This window comes from Accipiter gentilis, chromosome 6, assembly GCF_929443795.1.
Source record: "Accipiter gentilis chromosome 6, bAccGen1.1, whole genome shotgun sequence".
In the NCBI taxonomy this organism is placed as follows: Eukaryota; Metazoa; Chordata; class Aves; order Accipitriformes; family Accipitridae; genus Astur; species Astur gentilis.
Window position 1 is genome coordinate 4,695,415 of NC_064885.1, and position 22,195 is coordinate 4,717,609.

The 22,195-nt window shown below is 41.1% G+C and overlaps 1 protein-coding gene across 4 annotated transcripts; it reads right to left on the minus strand.

Moving 5' to 3' along the window:
- Positions 1-684: 684 nt before the first annotated feature.
- Positions 685-21,351, minus strand: AKAP10 (A-kinase anchoring protein 10). 4 transcript variants are annotated; one of them, XM_049802554.1, is made up of 15 exons: positions 21,113-21,351; positions 16,993-17,040; positions 14,474-14,656; positions 13,594-14,151; positions 12,023-12,121; positions 11,516-11,600; positions 11,045-11,168; positions 10,053-10,189; positions 8,804-8,948; positions 7,872-8,045; positions 5,570-5,679; positions 4,603-4,685; positions 3,962-4,014; positions 3,229-3,324; positions 685-2,128 (listed from the first exon to the last, which is right to left on the minus strand). In XM_049802554.1, exons 1-15 carry the CDS (start codon positions 21,132-21,134, stop codon positions 2,123-2,125), a joined length of 1,923 nt encoding a protein of 640 aa, XP_049658511.1. In that variant the 5' UTR covers positions 21,135-21,351; the 3' UTR covers positions 685-2,122. The 4 variants fall into 4 exon arrangements, 3 of the variants coding, with proteins under 3 accessions (XP_049658511.1, XP_049658510.1, XP_049658512.1); XM_049802553.1 differs by having other exon boundaries at positions 20,957-21,351; XM_049802555.1 differs by lacking the exons at positions 16,993-17,040; positions 21,113-21,351 and adding an exon at positions 20,957-21,106.
- Positions 21,352-22,195: the final 844 nt, after the last annotated feature.

The window sequence follows — 22,195 nt, forward strand, 5'->3', positions numbered from 1 at the left end:
CACTGTTCAAGCAAAGCAGCTTTGAGAAGTTGCCCCAAGCAGCCCCTCGGTACACTGCACTCCCCTCGAAGAGCAGGCAGAGGGCCCATGAACAAGGTGGAGCCCGGGCAGCGATTTCTCTTCTTTTTTTTTGATGGATGTTTTTCTTATCAGTCTCCAGGAGCTGCAGCACTACAGATGTTTGCCAAGCCTCTCACACTCAATCTGGCCACATCCACCCCAGGCAGTACAGGACTGAAGGAAACACAGGCCTGAGAAATATTTGTGCCCAAAGCTGTGGCCTATAATCCCTAAACACGCTCAGCTGGTTAGTTTGGATCCTGCCAAGGTAGAAAAATGAGTAGTGTTGCATGCAGAACCAATGAGGGCTTAGCTTCCCACATAAAGAGGATTCAAGCGCACATCTGTAGTTCAATACTGTGCTACAGGACCAAGCCCTGCTCCTTCTACACGTTTTCTATCCCAAATTCAGTGATGTCCTGTGATTAACACACCTTTTTATTTAGTATTTAGAAATTAATCTTATTTCACTACACTGCCATTAACATCATCCATTAAATATTAATAAATGTGTGCAAATGTACCAGGGACAAACTGTTCACGGGGTTGTTTCTTTTATAAACGCTTAAGACTCACATTTAAAAAAACCAACCTTGTAAAGTCAAATCCCATCAAAACAGAAAATTGACACAAATTTTAATATTTATGTATTTTAAATCAAAACACAATTAAATATAGTATGTTTTAAGTACATGAATACTTGGGCATGAGAGAAATAAGAGGTGGTACATAGTACCAAAAACCTATACACAGCCTTTTTTGCTTTTTCATAGACAATACAGTGTGTCTCTATACAATCGAATATTGCAACAGAATAACACTTGCTAGTCAATCAAGATATTCTGAACATTGGAGATGATTTGAGTTCTTCGCAAAGTGATTTTTTGCACAAGTTTGAGGAAAAAAAGCAATCATAAGAGTAAAACAAAAACCCCAAAAGAGAAGTGTTATATACTAAAAATGCAGCGATAACATAACAGTGAGACACTGAGTAGTTTTGATGCCCTGCAAAATCAATTCACTGGGGAGGAAAAAAAAAAAAAATGGTGCTGTGTAACACAGTGGCTTTTTTACTTAAACTAAAGGTTTTGCAAGTTGCAAGTGTTGACAATGTCAGGGAGAAGGCCAGAGGTCATTAAAAATTGTTTTTCTTTGTAAACCAAACATCTGGAATTAGATACTATGTTGGTTGGAGGACAACAAGCTGTGGAGAATGGCAGCAATTATTTTTTCCTTGTTCGTGGGATGGAGAGGAAAGAAAATGGAGCAGTCTACAGGGTACAATCTCCTCAGAACGTGGGCGGCATTCGTAGCCACAGCTCGGGAGCAGAGCGTTGCACAAGTGCAAGACTGGCTTTTGAGTCTGCTCTGTGTTAGACGCAGGGGATTTGTGTATGCAGGTGTAAGAGCTTGACAAGGAAGAGTTACACTGTCCAGGCTTTGCTCCTGATCATTCTACGCTGCCTTCAAAGTTAATGTAGTTATGAAGTAAAATACATTTATCTTACAGTTGAATACGCATCTATTTCAAGTAAGGAAAAATAAAACTTAGAACTTTTTAGGTCATTCACTGCCAATGAATTCACCATTTCAGGTTCACTTCTCCAATGGCCAATGCCGGGGGCACGCCCCATGGCCTTTCCAATTATGTGTTTAAAAATTACAAGTAGTAGAACTAGAAACTACAGCAAAACCTTCCCCTCTGTTGTGGCTTGTGTCCCGTTCCAGATATTTTGCTTAAAAGTCTTTTTGAGACAGGGTCAAGTATTTGTGAAGTTGATCACAGTTTCTCAGTGACACGCTCATAAACTGCATCTTCCTCTCTTTAAAAAACCATCATTACTGCGAGTGCCACATACAACAGGAAAAAGTGTTTCTTCACGCTCTACAGTGGAGGTACAGGATTGCTTCTTTTTAATTCTTCCTTATAAACAAGGGAGATTTCAGCGGTTGGAGTAACAGTGCTTTGTTTTTATTGGCTGTGTTAAAGAATCCACCAAAAGGGTAAGTTCACTCACTCCTGAAGCGGAAAACCAGACTTCCTGTTCTGGCATTTCTAAAATCATAGCTAGAAAAGGAAAAACAGGGTTAGAGTTCATTTTACCCTACACCATACAAAGGAATCACTCAATAGAAAGACAACATTTTTAAACACAAAATGAAGCCAGGTATGCTTATGAGTTTGGGAAAGAAAAAAAAAACCCACACCCCAAAACTAATCCCACAACACACTCAACCTTCCGATTACTGTAACTGTACTTGCTTAATTGAATCCAGAGCATCTGCAGCCACTCGGTATTTCTAAATACTGTGCTGAGTGACCTTTTCATCTAGCCAGACTAGAATTACATCATTTGCAGCCAAGCTATCGAGTGAAATCACTATATACAAGTCATTTAAATATAACTGCTCTATTAAAAAGAAAAGTCACACAGTGAAACTATGGATCCATCCATTTGAGTCTAATAACTGGGCTTTGGCACATGTTTACCTTCAATAATTAAAAATAGTGCAAGTTAATTTTTAAGAAGTCAGACGCCTGAAAGCCAGAAGTGCCAGATATTAACTTGGTAAACTACTGTTGTCATTATTTCACAAAATTTAACTGTTGCATCAGCACTGGTTTTTTTAACCAGAGAACAAGTGGACTTGTACAACGACAAAGTCACTAAACAACAATATACAACACTAAACCACCAGCCTATGGACGGAGCCACTGCATGTTTTTTAAAGTGTAGGCACAGCACTGCGTAAATTAGTGCACCCAACAAGACAACTTCCCAGCTGTTGAATTTTACTGACAATTTGGGCAAATATACCAGTATTCATTAACGTGAAACAGCAAGTGTGAACTCAAATAAGGAATTACGGTATTGATCCTGCAACACAAATCACCCTTTTAACCAATAAGGTAGTTCAGAACAAAATGAACAAAGACAATTTTAATGCTTGCACAGGAGCACCAGTACAGGCATCTGTTAAGAAATTCCTACAACATCACATATAGGCTGAAACACTTCCAACCTTTGTTTCTTCCTATCATGCTATGCTTGTTTGAACATTTACCAGCGTGGGTTTCGGATGCACTAGGAAGGCAAGCAAGAGCTCTGCTCCTCCCACAGTCTGGCTTAAGTCAGATAAAGACAGGCAGCCTTTCCGCCCCCTTACCTTCGTAACCTTCTCCGAAGGCTGTTCACATTGCGCCTGCTGCATAACGTCATTGACTATCATCTTTGCTATCCTCCAAGCCATCTCTTCTTGAGCCTGCCATAGAAAAAAACATCCACAAATACAGATAGCTTCAAGTTCTTAAAATAAAAATACAGTCCTCTCAACGTAAGTCACACACGCAACCTTGAAGATGCTGTTAACCTTCACAACTCTGTGCCTTGTAGTAAACCTATCCTCCCTTGATGGAAATGTACCTGCTTTCCAAGTACAGCATTAACTTCAATTATCATGAGAATTTATGGCTTGATACAATTTCCAAGAGAGTTAGTGAAGTTTTTAGACTTATCTATTGGGGACTTGTCTAAGCCCCTCTGAGGGAGAAAAAATGCAGCCTGTAACCCAAGTACGGTGGTCACTTCACAGTAAAAACCAAAGAACAACAGCACCTCCACTCCTAACTGTGGATGTATCTTACAACACCACAATAAGAAAAACCTTGACTGCAAGCCCACAGTTAACCATTACATTACTTAAACCATCAATCACTGACAAACATCAAACTAGTTTCACACATGCATGCAATCAAATTATATTTAGCACACAGAGTCTGACAGTTCGTGTTGGTGCATCAGAAAGATACTCAGAGAAACAGCCAGGATTAAGAACTCCAACATTTCATTTTCCTAATCTACACTGTAAAGTCACAAGGACAACATAAAAGAGGACACACCTCATCTGTGTTTCCTTGAACCCATTTCTTCATTGCTTGTGAAAACATGGACCCTAATTGAGATAAAAAACAGCAAGCAAGGTATATTAGCAAACTCTGTGTCACACCTCTATAAAAGCTCCCATCCATCTGAAGGGTTTGCACTGCTGGCGTTAGGGAACACAGAAGAGTGGCATGAAAGACAAGGGATTACACAGAGCCATGGTTTGTTAGACACTGAGCCCAAACCATTCCTCTTTACCAGAGCTGAAAAGCAGCATTAACAGCAGATCCCAAACTGGGTGGGAAGCATGTGGAGAGCTGAAGTTCTTTTTCATCTCAAGACCAAATCTTTGAAGGTTTGATCATCAGCTCAGCTGCTAACAGCTTTCATCCCTGCCAGGTTCCATCGACAGCTCCAACTCCCACAGGCTGCTCATACTCCCAGGAGTCCAGCTGGACCAGAAAAGCAGAATTTGGATAGGAAACTGGGCCAGAGATGGGTTTTGCCTCAGTACAGGACGATCCCCTAAGCATCTCTATTTCGCTTAAAAGAGATCTGGAAAGAGGCAAGAATCTTGCTTATCTTGACTGCAGTAAGGAAGAGAGCAGTTCTGCAGATGTTTACAGAAACGGAGAGAAAGAGGAAGAGGAAGACAAACCTTTTGATTTTTTGACATCAGGCTCTGGTTCAGATTCTCTGATAAACTGTCCCAGGTCACTGACTCGTCCAAACGTCATCTTCCTGAAGAGAGGAGGAGTGAAAGAACCACACAGGTTACCAAGAGAACTTCAGCATTATGGAAAGCTACCAGTCCGGAAAACAAAAAAGCCACCAAAATGAAGACTCTAGTATCAGAAGACTGGCATTTTACCAGTTATCACCTCTTCCACCTAAAATTGATACACTGGGAAAAATCTCCTGTTCTTCTCGCATATCTGAATTTGAAGTACATCTTAAAAATTCTTCTAGAAACTAGAAGCAGGCAAATGCTTCAATGACTCAATCATGTAATAACAACAGGCAGTGCTAGGAAGTGCTCTTCACTACCATAAGAACAAGTCATTAGGGAGAAAACGGTTTACAGTACCTAAAAGGACAGAAGACTGGTATGCAATAGAAAAGCAAGGTAGCTATAGAAACAAAGAATTTCTGTATGAGATCCACAGAGCAGAAGAGCTTTATAACAAAGACCAACTTAAGGAACAGAAGAACACCTGTGCAATCTGCTAAAGAAATGAAGTATAAGCCCTTATCTACCATGGGGGTAGGGAGGCATCAAAGTTGCGTATTACAATATCAAAGGCACCCGAGTTTAATCTTTTCTGTTCCAACCCCAAATAGGAACTACTTAGCTGTATTTTGCAGTCAGAGGAATAATAACTAAGAGAAAGAGAAAAACCAATAGGAAACATTTTTCTGGCTACTGTTCTGGCCAGAGCAACATTCACTATGACATTGGTGTTAAATCATGCTATTGAAATAAATTTACTTTCAAATATTAAGACATGTACGAAGACTGCAACATCTTGCATTTATGCGTACTGTCCATGCAGGAGGACACAGCAAAAATGAACAGAGGTGAAACACGTAACTAGAAAGAATGAGATACACTGAATGAACCTTACCCTGCATATGTTCGTTGATATAAAGATTCTGGATCCAGACTTGCAGCATCTACAATTATTGCTTCATCAAAATTTTTCAGGATTTTAACATTAGCCTTTTTGACATTGGACTACAAATAAAAATTCTAAGTATTAGTGCCCAATGCAGACAACTAATAGCTTCTTAACAAAACCGCCATTTTAGTGCTTTTACACTTAGATAAAACTCCATAAAGTCTCTAAGCAAGCGTTAAAGAATGTAGAGAGCATCTACACAGCGATGAATTCCTAACTCAGTATGACGTTGTTTTTAAACAGAGGATGATAAAATTATATGAACAGAGCCAAAGACACAATGTACAGGTCAGCATACGTACATGTAAGGACTGCTGTCTAAGCATTATCGACTGCACAGATCTGTGTGCGCATGCAAATTATTTGTTTTTGAGTACATAACACTGAACTACCTCAAAAGCTGCGGCAGCTTCACTCATCCCCCTCACGCACTTGGTAAGCAATTCCCAAACACACTATGCTTCCCCCATACACAGAGAACAAACATTTATCTTTCGGCCTGGAGTATTTATATAAGATTATGAAAAAAAGCCAAGGAAACATTAGAGAAACAGCAGGGAGAGCACAAATGCACAGCAATCTATTAGCACCTTAACACAGAACAGAAACATTTATGGCAGCTGCCTTGCAAACTCCTTTCCTGCTGCTCTGCGCAAGCACTGTTCTTTATGCAAAAATATGCAGAGACCCAGAGATTCTCCTATTCAGATAAGTAGGAATGCACACCACAAAATGCAGCACTTCATTTCCTAAATTGTCCAAGCAAGCCAATTACCAGCAGTTCCTCCTGCTCAGACTATCAAGCAGCAGGATATTTCAAGAACACAAATTTTATTCCCCACTTTGCAACTAGTGGGGAGAATATTCCCTCCTTGCAAATTAGGAGGTTTAAAAATATTACAAGCAGGTAGTACAGCTTCCAAGTTGCTTGAAACACAGTACATCGATACTGTTGATCTAGATACCAGATTTAAAACCCATGGTAGCACTGCAGCATTCAATAAAAGCAATTCAGCAGAAGCAGTTCTCGCTTAGCTTTTCTGCTCTCAGCTGGGCTTGCAGTTTGCAAGCTGACCTGGTTACAGATAAGCTAGAATCTGCTTATCCTCTCTTCTTTCACATCTGAGTTAAGCAAAGCTAGAATTTTTGGAACAGACAGCTCCTGGTTAAAAACACATCTCTGACATTATTGGGATGGTTTCAGAGTGTAATGAGCTCCACTGCCCGTTTCTGAGGCTAGGCCCACACAGGAACACAGCTCTCAGAAAGCAGCACCATGGAAGGCAATAAAAAAGAAAGATGCCTGCCTGCAACCAGGGCACCGTGCAAAGCAAATACACTGTGGACATTTCTCAATGACTTTGGAAGGGTAACAGAGCCAAAGGAGCCTGGTCACATTCTTGTTTCTATGCAGTACAGCAAAGAAGCAGCCATATAGCTCTAATCATGCTTAATGAATGATTAGAATTCCTTACCCAGCAATAGACTTTTTTTATGCCCAGCTTTACATCAAACTATATACACGCAAACAAAATTCAGGTATCACCCCCCAGCTCAGAGCATCTCGGTGGTAATATAGTCAAGAGTCAGAGCTCTCTTTTGGAAAGGTCAGGAGTATGGCCATTTTCTATCAGACCAGCACAACTAGCTAGCTTGAGGACAATAGTAGGGAAAAGTCTGCCGAGACAAACTAGTGAACGCTACCTGGTCAGATATTAACTGTCATTGCTCTACATTTGAGCAGATAGATGCCTTAAACTCTAGAATTGAGTGGACTCTTCAGGACAGAAGATCTGGCACTTTAATAGAACTGAGCACACAAAACTGGCATATTAAGTTCTATAGCATATTCACAAGCGTCAATTTTTGCCTGAAGTTACAACTATGGTATTGATTAAAAAAGTTATTTCTAATAAAAAGCATTCATAAATGTTATAGCACTATGAAACAGGTCTTCAGTGAATATTAACAGCTTAATTAAAACATAACTTTGATGCAAAGAACTAAAAGCAGTACAAGACTTTGGGTACAACAAATGCAACAGATACCCTTCTGTGCCAATATAGTTTGTTTAAACTTAGCAGTAAGTAGACTAAACACAGCCTAATATAACAAAGGCTTTAATGTTAAAGTGGAATGGGAAGCTTCAAATTACAAGATGTTTCCTTAGAGCGTATGAACATTGATATTTATACAGAAAAGTGATTGCAGCATTTCCTGTAACAGAATCAAACCAAGAAACTCATACCTGGGAGGCAGAGCCATCCGGGCCCCCTATAGAATCGCTATCGGGAGAGCTACCGGGGCCATGAATATTCAGTGCAATATTCCCTCCTGGAAATTCATCTCCTCGTACTGAATGGATGAGATCATTCAAGTATTTGTAGTAAAGGTTGCTGGACAAGAAACCAGGTAAAAAAACCTGAGAGACAGAAGAAGGAGCCCTCTTTAATCAAGGCTGCTCTGCACAATTACTGCGAATTGTTTGCAGAACAGAAGGGACACACAAACATCTCAGTCCTCATGTAGATGTTACACAAGTAAAAGTGTCGACACATGGAATTATTCCAGATTAGTGATTGCATTGCTTTAAATTTGAATCCTACCACAAAATGAACAAAAATAACTGCGTAGTAACCAAATTCTCCACTAACTGGAACTGAAGTTCAGATTTTTTTTTTTCTTTTCATCTAGAAAAGCCTGACAACCCAACAGGCTTACAGTTATTTTGCTATGCTGTTCAAAAATCATCTGCAGTTCCAGAATCAAATCATTAATCTCTAGGATCCAGCTACCCCAGAGTTACACGCTATTAGCCACACCACCGGTATTAGACTTGCAAACAACTGCTACTAGCAGGAAGGAAAATTTTCTAAAGATATGTAATAAGCTGTTGATAGCAATTCACATGGGAGGAAATTCTGTTACTTCCATTAAAATGCAGTAATCGCCAAGGACAAATATTTCTCAGAGAATTAACAGAAGGGTGGTATCTTTTCAAACCAGGTTGGGGAAAATAGTCTAGCAAATTTTACTAAAGCTGTTCTATTATCTAGGTAAACAAGAAGTCAGTTAAAGAACAGGACAAATCAGAGATGCTGAAGGGGACACTTGACATGCTGCAGAATCTCCACACCATCTTTACTAACTGTCAAAACCATTCTGAAGAAGGTATCTCACCGTCTCCATGGTAGTCCACGCCTGCCGCAAGGGAGTAGTGAAACAGTTAGGGAGAGGACCACCTTCCCTGCAGATGTTGGATTCAATCTCTAACCTCACTGAGTCATCAAACCCAAGCGGATGCGTGGCTTGAAGGGAGAAGTACCTGCAACACCGGACAGGGGAAGAAGACAACACAAAAGGATTTGCAAAACTCTGCAGGTGGCTAGTACTCCCCCTTTCCACCCAAGACCATTAATCAGGCTGCAGCCACTAGATGGTGCTGGCTTCAAAAACGTACATACAACTGATCTCACTAACTACAGGGGAACAAAGTCCCCGAATCACAGAAACGTTTGATAAAGCCTTGCCCTGAAGATACAGAAAAAAGAAACAGAGCATCATGTGAACTACTGATGAGAAGAATCTTACGCACACAGCTTTGTAGCAGGGAAGCAGCAATGAAGCAGGAAACACCCAGAACTCTGAAGCAGCATTTGCTCTACTAATCACATCATTACAAACTGAGTTTATGGACAGAGCAGGGAGGTGGCTGATGAAAGTCAGAGCGAATTATCTGCTTCCACTCTAATTATTATTTCCTACTAGGGTAATAACTCAACAAGCTTGTGGCAATGAGTCTCACACTTAAGCTTAAGAACAAAGTTTTTTTGGAAGCAGTTTTGATGTCTGTCTTCCAGTTGCATTATTGCTAAAGTGAAGCGCTAAATAAAGGAAAAAAATTACACTACTGAGAGTGAGAGGAAAGTCTGATATTAAGAGGGATCTGATCGCTTCCTTAAAAAAGGAAAATATTTTTAAGTACTAAGGACAAGCACTATTTGGCTTTTACTATGTGTGAAATGGCTCCTACAGCCTACTTTAAATGGATAACACTATCTGAACCTTAAGGTTTTTCCTACAGTGATGCATCTGCTATCAGGTTTAAATCCTTTACATTTTCAAATGGCAATTAATTAGCTTTGATATTTCACAACCAAACATTAACTCAAGCAATCAAGTCCTGAAAATTCTGAGTTGTGTTTAAAAATGGAGTCCTTATAAGGATTTTCTCCTCACGTATAAAGAAAATTTTAAAGGTTCTTGTGTGCATACACTTCAAAGGCCACGTTAATAAAATGCACTTCAGCAAAACAGTGCAAGACTGCACAGTCATGGTTTGAAAACGACAAGTTCCTTTTGCACTGTGCAACACAAAACTACAAGCACAAAATTAGAACTTTAGAAACAAATAGTTGAACTCCCTCACTTGTCATATAAAATCATGGCATCATTCTGTGCTTCTTGCCCATCATACTGGCCTTTTTTGGCAGCAAGTTGAGACTGGAAGTTATCTGCTGCCAACCAGAACTGCAATACGTTAACTGCATCTTCCTTCTCCATGTACTGGAACAGAAATTAAAAAAAGAGAAGAAATTAAAGAAGTTTTAGCAAGAAACTTTTAGTAAGCATAGACAAACCTGCTCCTTCCCATTTAAAACAAGAACTATAGTCTATATATTAATGATGCAAAATTGTCACCAGGACATACAAATATTCTGTATTTTCAGATACAGTGCTGCAGACAGATTTAGTTCGATTAAAAAAAAGAACTTGTGACATCTCTTTTCTGTACTAATTTTCACATTTAGTTTCCAAACAACTATTTATTTTTATCATACTAAAGACAGGGGAAACACAATTTTCATGCTATGCTTAGCTTACATTGAACTCTGCATATTGTCTCAGTTTCCCAGCTTGCTGTTTCAAGCTACATTGCCTTGTCAGACGATCAAGACAAGTATTCTACTACTAACAGATGATTCCATAAAGGTATACGGTCCTGCAACTGTAAAATCATACATCTAACCCACCACCTTCCAACTTGATATCCTCTCTACGTACAGCTAGTGAATTATTTGTTATCTGTTAGAATGCTCAAGGCTTTCAAAGTCACTACTTCACTTCGCAAGATAAGATGACTATGTCAAAGCTTCTACAAAGCAAAGAGACACTTAGAAACACTAACTGGAGAAGACGTGCATGAACACTCATTCTACAATAAGGTGTACAGGTTTGAACATTTGAAATAGTTCTACATGTGGACAGGAAACAGTTTAATGCATTTTCTCCCAGAAAAAGATACACCTCATCTTTTTTATTATATTTGAGGTGTCTTTATTAGAGCCATCAGGGGATGAAAAGTTTTTTCCATTTGACAAAAAGGAATAAAAAAAGCAAAGCCAAAGACTCAACACTCACCTCAGAGAAATAGAACAGGGCCGATTCACAGAAAAGTATGTCAGCCAGATAAACAGTCCCGCTAGTCAGCACCTCAATCTGGTATTTACAGAAATGATGACTTCGCAAAAATTCACTAAAGTGCCTGCACACAGATAAAATAACAATTAGATATTAAGGGTCAACAGCATTCGAGGCACATTATGAACCAATTAGCTCTTGTCCCAGAAGTCTCTTACTTATAGTTGGATAAAAGCAAAACAAGCAAGAAACAGTGCAGGTTAACAAGTGACACAAGAAAGATAAAAAGAATGCAATAATAGCATGCACATACAACCTCAGCAAATGATCACAAGAATGGATTTGGAGGAAGAGATCTGAGCAGTTTCAAAAAAGTTATTATACAGTTATGCCTCCATAAACATTTTTAATGGAACCACCTTTTGCAAAAGGACAATAGACACAAGAAGCCAAACCATTCAATCAACTTACTCTTGTTCCATTGCATTAAACACTATTGACTGTGCTGTAACAAAACAGTTCGGATCCACTTGTCCATCTTCCCCACAAATCTTTGCTGCAAAGAAAGACCAGGTTAATTTTAACATGCATTGAGCTGAAAGACATGAGTGTAGTTCAAAGCCACTAGACTCAGCTGGTTCTGACTGCGCAAACAGAGCTTTTAAAGTACTGCAGATAGCTGAATGATAATGTTACGGCTAAAATATTTGATTGAGATGCAAATATGGATTCCCTCCATAACCACCAGGAATTGTTTCACTAATTTAACCAAAGTCTCTGAAAAATTCTTCTGGGGATACTGCACAGCACTACTGAAAGGTCAGATCCACCGATACTTGTAACATGTTCTACTATCTTTTTACAACTGACTTTAAAATTCATAAAAATAAAAAGAAATATGAGCTTGTGTGGTATTAAAGATGCATTTTTATGGGGAAGGAGGAAGCTCTGAAATGAGTAGGCAGTATACATTCTTACCAACTATGTCATTTCTCATTGCTTCTGTAATAGGTATTGGTTTAGCAGCATCTGGAGAAATATATTTGGTAAAAGTACTAACTGCATCCCGTTCTATACCTACAAGGAAGAAATATAGAAGCAAACTTTTAATTCCTTGGCACAGGCCTAAAATGAGGTGTGAATAATAAACACCTGTTCTTCAGAAAAGCAAGCATCTAATTATCAGTGACAAGTTTCCTTCCCATCAAGTTTTCAGTCCACTACTGGATACTTTGCTACTGACAAGCTACAGCGACTGTGTTATCTCTAGCCAGGTCACAATAAGCCCAGCATGGACTGACTAGTGAGATGGAATAAAGCAACACAGATCTGAATTCCCTGCCACCAGACAAGAGAACACCCTCTTCCTCAGCTGCACACCTTAGTCCCAGAAGTAACACCCTTCTGGCAAGAACTGCAGTGAAGTTCCCAATTTCTAGCTCTAATCATAGACAACATAAAATACTTGCATTATAAAAGAATTAAAAGAAAAAAAATCTTAAAATGTGATGCCTCAGAACAAGATGTATGCTTTACATGTCATCTTTCAAGAGCTGGGACACTGCTCTGGAAAAGAGAAAAAAAAATTGTACTGCAGACTTTTCAGATTTCTCAAAAAGGACCTAGTATTTTCAAATTCTTTTTAGACATCAGAAAGCAGAGGTGCTTTTCATGGCTAAATTATCATTATGTTTAAGCTACTTTGGGGCTGAGCTTATGTATTGTGGAGGTACATGATAAATAACTATATGAGAACGACAAACAGCAAGAGAAAGGGATGCAACACAAGGAAACAGTTGGGCAAACAAAAGGAACCAATATGAAGAAAGGAGCGTTTCCTTTTTGTCTGTAGACTTGCACAAATGAGAGAGGACTGAGTAGATGCAAAGTAGAGAAACAGGTTACTGTGCATGTAGCTTACTACCAAAAGTAAATATTTTAATTTCATCCTTACTTCCAGTAGCCTCTGAAGAGGTGGAATCCAAATGTGAGAACAAATCAGTTACAAGGGGGAAGAACTCTATCAAATAAATCCAAGAACAAAAACAGTACATTCCACACAAAAATCTCTACAAGTAACTATTACTTATGTCATTTTACGTGATACAGGATATTTACCTTCTGTGGAAAGTTAATTACCAATTCTCAGCCCCATCATCCAAATTTTCTGCAACTCTTTTAGCTTGGGATGAGATGGGTGAGGGAAGAACGGGACATTGCAATGTTCATCTTCATTTCTTAAGATTACACATGTAAGAACAGAAGTAACCTAAGCTTATTAGAGTATATAATGATTCTGAAGTCTCTTCAGCAGCGTATTTATTTTTAAGCAGCCAGACAGTCAAACAATACATAGCTCAAACTGACCATTAGCTTATACAGCAAGTTAACATTACCGATACACAAAGATAACTTACTTTCTTGCAACATCATATCATACTTACTAAGAACACGCGAGAACCGAGGCAGCTCACTGTACAAAGCAAGCAGCAGCTAGTATGTTCCCCATCTCCCCACCTTTTAAAAGAAAGGGAACACATGGCACTTACTTTTCATGAGTTTTCCTGACAAGTCTTTTAGTGCAGAGGAGGGGCTGTTTCTATTTGATACTGTAAGCTTGGAAGATTCTTGCTCATCAGCTGGAACAGAATGGGTCCCTCTCTCAGATTTTCTTAGACAAAGAACACTGGTATTATTATCACTCTCCTGACCCAAGAGCACGTGGTTCTGACTGTTGCTAGTTCTGTCGTTCTTGTCCAAATCCACTGGCTTGGTCCTGAGCAGACGGACTGTGCTAGAATCCTCCAGTCTCTCCTCAAGCAATCCAGTTGGAGAAGACGACCCAATTTCCTGCTGTTTTGAGGGTGACACTGGTTCTGCCAACGAACTCTGCTTAACTGTGTTCAAGCTATGTGCTCTTATACGGGACCATGTTGTGGAGTGGAAGCTTTCAGCCTCTAACCAAAACTTAACCAAGTGTTCCATTCTGCGTAGTTCCATAAACTGGATAAAATAAGGGAGGGCTACATTGTCCTGCAGAACTTGTTCAAGGGTCTTTGAAAGGCTTGATTTGGTCTCTTGAGCCTGGTAATTCAGACACGATCTGCCTGAAGAAAAATATAAAGGGAATAACTCCATATTGTACTCCAGACACGGGTATTGAGCACAAAAATGGCCTGCAATGCAACTGGTGAAAAGACGATTCCAGCATAACAGCAGTACCCAAAGTAAAGGAACCTCTTTTCACAAACAAATGTACTGTCCCCATTCAAAACCCTCCTAGGGTAACACAGATGCTATTGTAACAGCAGTCAAATTTTTCAATTACCTAATCTACTTGCCTGAAAACCAAAAGATGGTGAGCATACCAGCAATATACATACAATAAAAAGACATGTTGACATTATTATAAACCTGATGAAGCCTTACCTAAGTCTCCAAAATGAGCAGCTTCCATGTGACTTGGCTGCTTCTTAAGGGCAGCTGTCCGACTGCTAGAAAAAGAGTCCATGTTGGCAGAGATGGCATTAATTGCCACATGGCTTGGTCCTGCAGCCTCCAGCAAGGCATGATTTCTAGTGCTTCTTTGAGGGGAATGTACTGGTATTGGAGCTGGAATCAAGACAGGAATGATTAAAAGACAAGATCCCAAGACGTCTTCTAAGCAGCATCCAATGCTAAGCACCCCAAGATATGCCAGAGAGTTTGCCAGACTCATTCTTATTAAAAACCTTATTGTACCACTGTGTCTCATCTTTGCTCAAGGGTCTGTAAGAGTAAAGACCACAGAAATAACCAAGTTTTTATTATAGCAAGAATAAACTCACTTCCAGTAGATCAGTGGTACCCACCCACCTATATTTTCCTTATTCAGCAGTTAATCAAAAGATGCCAAGTCTAAGTTTACAAATGAAATATTATTCCTGAGTCTTCCTGCTTCCTTGATAACCACTATCGTAACAACTTAATACTTTGTCAACAATTTAGTTTACCTACAATGTTTCTGCCAAATCATTCCCATACCTTTTTGAAGGCTAAAATATGTTACAAAATCCTGAACTACAAAGCTATCTGCGAGTTTTAACCTGAATATCTTTCAAAAATATTTTCTTTGCCTCTATCTGGTTTTAAGAGGAAAAAGGAACAAGGAAGTATCTCTGATGAAACCCAGGTTATAAGCCTTAACCTCCTCTAGCTGTTTTAGAACACAGCTGGCTATGTAAGCTCAACAAGAACAAAGAACTTCCTCACACAAAACTCACTGCTAGTGAAAAAGCATCAACTAATCATTAATTGATGACAAAGCTGAAAAAAACAAAACATGCTCATAGTTTCAAAAGCTCTCAGGAAACTGCATTTGATTAGGATGTCATGCAAGGACATTTTACACCTCTCATTCAAAAATAAAGCAAGTCAGATGACACATTATCTCAGCACACTACTTCCTAACGATGTGTTTCATCAAGGTGTCAAGCAACTTGGTTTTGATGACTTTCATGCTGCATAACTTTCTTTCTATTCACAATTTTATGACACATGATGACAGAAGTCGACAATTTCACACTTGCACGTCACGGTAACAGATTCCTATACCGTTACGCCTAAGGTGAGTTAAAATGCTTAAGTTATTGCAAAGTGTTTCTCCAGTTGCAGTGTTCGGTATCAAGACACTGCCTGCCACCTCTTACAAAGCCTTCCGTATTTAATAGCAGCAATAACAGAGAAAACACATTTTTTCCAAGGCCAATGGATGGCAGCCAGTGGCTTGGCTGATGACAGTAACTGGGGAAAACCTGGTGGAGGCTACTCATGTAGAACCAGAGCCACACTCCTCATAACGGTTTAGGCTTTTGTGAATTAGATTAAAATTTAATTTTGTATTATGAACATGAGGAAAAAAATTGTTCTACTTAATCTAAGGATCAAACACCTGTTCCAAAACCTCCAGACAGCATTACATCGCTAACCTAACATCATACAGATCACAGAGTAGCTGCTCACCAAACTGGAAAGACGCTCTCTGTTTGCAGCAGCTCACAACGTTTAACATGATAAATTTTCAAATTTGTTTTTATTTACACGGTTACCATACTGTAGCCTTTTCCTGGTAAACTCTTTCAGCTAGTCATTAGAAATTGTAGTTGCACTGAAATCATGGGGTGTGCTATTAAATGGATGCAACTTACTGTTTCCTATATTTGATTTGAAAGACAGACCACCAAGGTGAAAAGAGTCTTTAATTTTCCCTTGATATCCGGATAACACATTAACAAGTACAGAAACAGGATTTTGTCTGAGGATATAAAAGTAACAGATCAGATTCACGCAAATTACCTCATCTCCTTTTAGTACTGCAATAAAAAACTGCCAGGATAAATAATCTTGTTTTCCCACTGTTTATAAACTTCCTTCCCATCAAGATTTTTTTTCTCTCCTAACAGATTTAGCAGCAAGATTTCTGTATCACACGGAGCAGCACTAGAATAGCTATTCATTCTGACCAAGATTCAGATCTTCAGTCTCACAAGCCACATCAGTCAAAGTTAAATTAGACATTGGCAGCCTCTTTTGCGAATTAGACACAGTTAAGCTGCATTTTCAAAACTGCAAAGTGCACTACAGGTAAGCATGAAACTTCAGAAGCAATTTGTTGTAGATAAGCAATAACCACTATCTGCAAGGTGACTGAATTGCATGATCACTTTGAATTAAAGCTTATGTCTGACATAATTTAATAACCTCCTGTACTTACAGATTCAGCAAGATGACTACGAAAGATTAGCTACTATAAATACTCTGAAACAGAATTAAGTTTGGGGTTTGTTTTGTTTTTATTGCATATGTCACATCTGCTCTCAGTCATAAGGAAATTATCCCACTGGTTAAAATAAAAATGGCAGATAATATTAGATATCTGAATTTATAGGCAAAACAAATATTGATCTTACTTTTAATTGCTTTCACATCTGTGGTCTTTTCTTGTTCTTTGCCTTTCACTGTAAAATACAAAGGAAAACGTTAATGCTATTTTGGGTGACTAATGGCATTTACCATAGACTAGACATAAAATTCCCAACTTCAGCAAGTATCAGAGGCAGATGTAAACTAACATTTTGTTAAAACTGACCTCTCATTTAAATCTGCACATCTATTAAATGACGGAGGCTTTCAAAGCTTTTGTGTTGTTTTCAAAAGCAAAACCTTATCATCCATGAATTAAGTTTAATGTAATACACCATGTTAAAATTAACACTGAGAAAGACGCTTGCTGTCTATATGATTAAAGCAAGGCTACATTCAAGGTTACTTTAATAAATAGCATTAACCCGAAAGAATGGGATAGATGTATTTTAAGTGTAGGGCACTGGCAGATGCTTTGTATGAACTAGAAGTCACACACCTAAACCCAACATCTCCCTCATATTACAGCAAGAGCAGTACAACACACAGCCAGAGGGATGTACGCGGAACCAGCTCCACAAAGTCAGAGCCAGCCCATGACTCCTCAGCTGTGATGGATACAACAGAAATGTTCTGGAAACACACTGCAAATAGTTAATTCTCTCACAAATGATATTGCTTAACTATCATCAAAGCTATGGCAAGCAACTGGTAGGAAGATAATAGTTTAAAAAAAGCTGTAATGGAAAAGCCATCTTTTTGAAAATTATTTTTTAAAGGAAGCTCCTAAAGGAAGTAAACAAGGAGATCCATTTGAAACAAAAATAAAGAAACCAAAGGACTACATAAACAGGATGGCATGAGAAACAAATTAAGTGGTGATATTGGAGTAGATGATCTACTAGCAAAACCTTCTCCAGCTGCTCCAGGCTGGTATCATTACTACAAATAGGTCATCTTTGAACACTGATTGTGGAGTCCTTCCAAACAGAACCAGAAATCATAACCCAGCACAATCAAATATTTACATCACAAAACACAAGCAGATTACAAAAAAACCCCCCACCCCAACCTTTCCTACTCTGACCTAAGTATTTTAAATATTTTAAAGGGAAACTTCAATCTCTGGTTACATAATTGTCCTGCACGGTGGCGGCTGCAGCACTGCCGTGCTGCCAGCCTTCGCTGCGAGAAGTATAAACGTTGCAGGTCTGTGAATTGGCAAGTCAGCATTTAAGATTGAAGCTAGCAGCTAGCACATTCCCTCTCTGATAGAGAGGTTTAAGCCTCCATTAAAAGAACTGGATTCTTTTAAAACCAAACTCTCACAGGCAGATGCAGCTGTGAACAGTGAGAATAACCACCTTTTACATAACTGAGGGCGTGCTGATATGCTGGAGAAAAATCACTGAAAAAAAAAAAATCTGCATGTCTGAAGTAACACTGAGGTACAATGGGAATGAAGCAACCTCTACATAGTATTACTAACCTTTATCTTTCCAAAATTATTCCAAGAGTGGACTCATCAAACCGATTCCTAACTATCAGCAATAATTCCTGAGTTTCAACAGAAGAGTCCTCCATAAGCCTGTTTTCGGTTTAAATACATCTGTTCCTTCCTACCAGCTACTCAGTTCCCCTCTGCCTAGTTACCTACATATTCCTGGTAATACAAACTCCTGGTTCGTGTTCCCAACCTCTTTATACACAGGCTTCTTTTGTCCCCATCAGCTTCAAGCAGAACAAAATGAAATAGTTAACAGCAGAGGACAAAAGAAAACTCCTACACATGACAAGACCAAATTTTAGAGAGTGAAGTTTCACTAAAGGAATTTACTTTCACTTTCCTCAAAAAACCAGACGTCACTTGGTGTCTGTGTGAAGCCAGAGAGATAACTGCGGTACACGATGACCGAGGACTAAGAGTTTGTGAGAATTCCCACTAGCAAACCCCATTCACAATGGGGTAACACATCAAACCAAGGCAAACCGGCCACGTGACATTTGAGAATTTTAATTCACATCTTGAATTACAGAAGAATGAACAAACCTAAACTCTTCACGCGTGTACGTGTACAAAAAAACAATATAAAACTTCAGAGGTCAGCTAACTAGTAGGACTGTGTACATTATTTCCAAGATATCCCTCATGAATGAGCATGTAGTCTGGCTGTTTCATTGATAACAATTTCATAATCTGCCCTCAAGTGCCCAGCTGCTGGTTCAACTTCTCAACCTACTATCCACCCTCAGTCTTCTAGACCTTTATTTTAAGGGCCATGCTAAAAAAAACCCAAACGTTTCACCATTGTTCTTGATTTTTCTACATGTTAGTTGTTTTATGATCCTTGCTATGATTTAATTTAAGAATTGTTTTCATTTTTACCAAATGTAATATCCTCCTAAACAACGATAGCTCAACCTGAGAACACTGATGCTTTCATATGGTTTTGGACTGCATGTGTCTAGTCTACAGAGTTTTATCATAAGCCTTAATTTGTTGCTTTTCTCCCAGCTGCAGTTTAAGATCTTCCCTAAAAGCCAGTATCTAAAACGGAGATTATGCAAAACGGTATTATTTTATGTAGAACCCAGATGAAAGCTTACTCCTCTCCTCTTCTTAACAGCACCTCTCTCTCAGGCATTTAGTTCTGACTGTGCTCCTCTGACCAAAGATCCTTTAATCCAAGTAAAACACTCAATGAGACATCTCTTTACTTTCTCGCCAAGAAAGTTTTTGCCAAAGCTTACACTGTTCCTATGATTACGCATCAGGATGGAACATCAGCTCCACAATTCTCTTCATCAACGAAGCAGCAGAAGCTATTTGTGAGCAGTTTATAAACAGTATGAAAGCTCTATTCTGCAGCTCAACATTAGTATGTAAACACCCAGAAAGGATTATGGCACTTGCAAAACCTTCAGCGGACTTCAAGAGTCCTCAGAACTACTAACTTAAACAGAAGTTTAAACTAATTTCTCCCAGGACTACTGCACTAACCTCCACAAAGAACGAAAGTTTCGATGCGGCTACTTTGGCTGAGCAAGCTTACAACAGGATGCGTCAGTTAAGAGCAAAAACATCATCTCAGATAGTATGTTCTCTTCTCCCAACTTACAGTCTTGCCTCCCAAGATGCACGTTTTGGGCTTTACCAGCTGAGAAATGCTTTAGGAGAGCGCTGCAGCAGCCACTGCTGGAAGAGCAATGGTCGTTTTGCTTGAACTACAGCATTACAAGATAACAGAACTACTTTCCCAAGAGGCCCCTCCTAGAAGGTGCCACTTTGAACAAAAACCACTCAAACCACATATCATGCAGATTGAAAGTGCACTACACCACACTTCATCACAAGCTGTGGCACAAAAGCGCCTTCAAAGTGTTTCATTCTCAAAGAACATTGAGACTATATCCATTTGTGCTATAGGAATGTTATAAACACATTCAAGACTCCTAAATTTCAAATCTTAGCTTGTGCTCCATAACATCAACAAAGATATTACAAAATAAATTGTCAATGACTCCTTTGGCTTTTATGAAGAACTCAGTGCGATGAGGTCTCTTTTTCAATTAGGGTTTTTAGCTACTGCCGTAACACACTCAGCCCATTATGTTTTTACGGAACCACGTATATCGGCATTGTGAAAAAAAAATCTTCTGTGAACAGTTCAAGAGGCTCAAAAACGGCATGAGGTAGGAGACATTTTACACCAGTCCCCCTAACCGCACAAGTCACCTGTTTCAGAAGTGCTAAGCTATATTCCTCCCGTGCAGAAGAAGGGTGGAAAAACCGTACGAGCGCTGCAACTACAGCCGCTCCCCGAGCCGCCCCGGGAAGGACGGAGGCTGCAGCCCGGCGTTCGCTACCGCCCGCAGCCGGGGCTGCCCGAGGTCGCCGGGGGAGCCCCGATCGCAGCAGCGATCCCCGAAGAGCCCCGGCCTCCCCCCGCCCTCCTCCCCGACCCCTGAGGGAGGAAAAGGGCCCCGTCCCCGGGAGGTGCCGGGACTGACCGTCATTTGCGGGGAGCCCGCTCCTCAGGGGCCGAGTATCCTCTCGGGGCCCCGTCGCCGTCCCCGGAGGGGCAGGGCCGGAACCCAGAAGCCGTGCGGGGGACGAGGCCGGCAGCCGCCCCTCAGCCCCGGGCCTCCCGCCCGCCGCCCCCCTACCTTTCCGCCTGAAGAAGGACATGGTGCCGGGGAGGGGGCGAGGCGGCCGCTGGGGAGGGGGGGGCGGGGGGGGGGGGGAAGAAGGGGAGGGAGGGGACGAGGGCAGCGAGCCGGGCTCCCTATGAATGAGACTCCTTCCTCCGCCCGCCGCCTCCTCTCCCTCCGCCTCTTCCTCCCGCGGAGGCGCCAGCGGCCGCCATGTTGTCAACAACCGCCCCGCTCCCTCTTCCGGGCACCCGGCGACCCGCCGAGCATGACGGGATGCGGCCGCGGCCCCCGCCTCACTCAAGATGGCCGCCCCGGCGTCGGGCAGCCCAGCCAATCCGCGAGTCGGGGCGGCCATCTTGGATGAGGGCAAGAAGCTCACGGGGGTGGGTGTCCACGGCGAGGGTGGGGCGGAGGCCGGCAATCCCCCATCAGGGCTAGGGGGGCCGGGCGGAGTGAGGCGCTGTCGGCCATCTTGGATGAGGGCGGGAAGGCCTTGAAGAGGTGTTTTGGGGACCCTGCGGCAATTTGGCCCGCCCCGTGGGCGAAGAGGGACAGCCTGCCCTGGGGGCAGGCGACAGCGAGCGAGGGGCCAGGAGGGAGCGGCGTGGCAGGGCCGGCGAGAGCCGAGGTGCTATGCGAAGAGCTCTGGAGACCTCTGAGGCATGGGCCCAAAATGGCCCCTTCGGCCACAGAGGCTGGGGCAGAGGAGAGTGACCGCCCGACAGACCCCACGTCCGTCTGAGCGCTGGCGTGGGGACTTTGCCGTCCCGATGGAGACAGCCACAAGCTGCTGGTCCCCGTCCGAGCGAGGCCCTGGTCCCTAAAGGCAAAAGGCCATCCCCTGCATGTGCATGAGTTGCGCGGTGGCACCGGCCGGTGCATTCGTGTGGTGCCAGAAATGTGGCAGGGCTTCCTGCAGCTCTGTCATCGCATCATCTCCATCGCAGACTACCCGGTATTGGTGCGGTGTAACCAGAAAACCCTGCCAGGCAGCATAGTGCCGGTCAGGATGTGGGGACTCAGCATGGGTGCTGTAAAGCAGAGTGTCTGATAAGTCAGTTCCGTCCGCGTCCTAAATCCTGCCACAAAAATCCT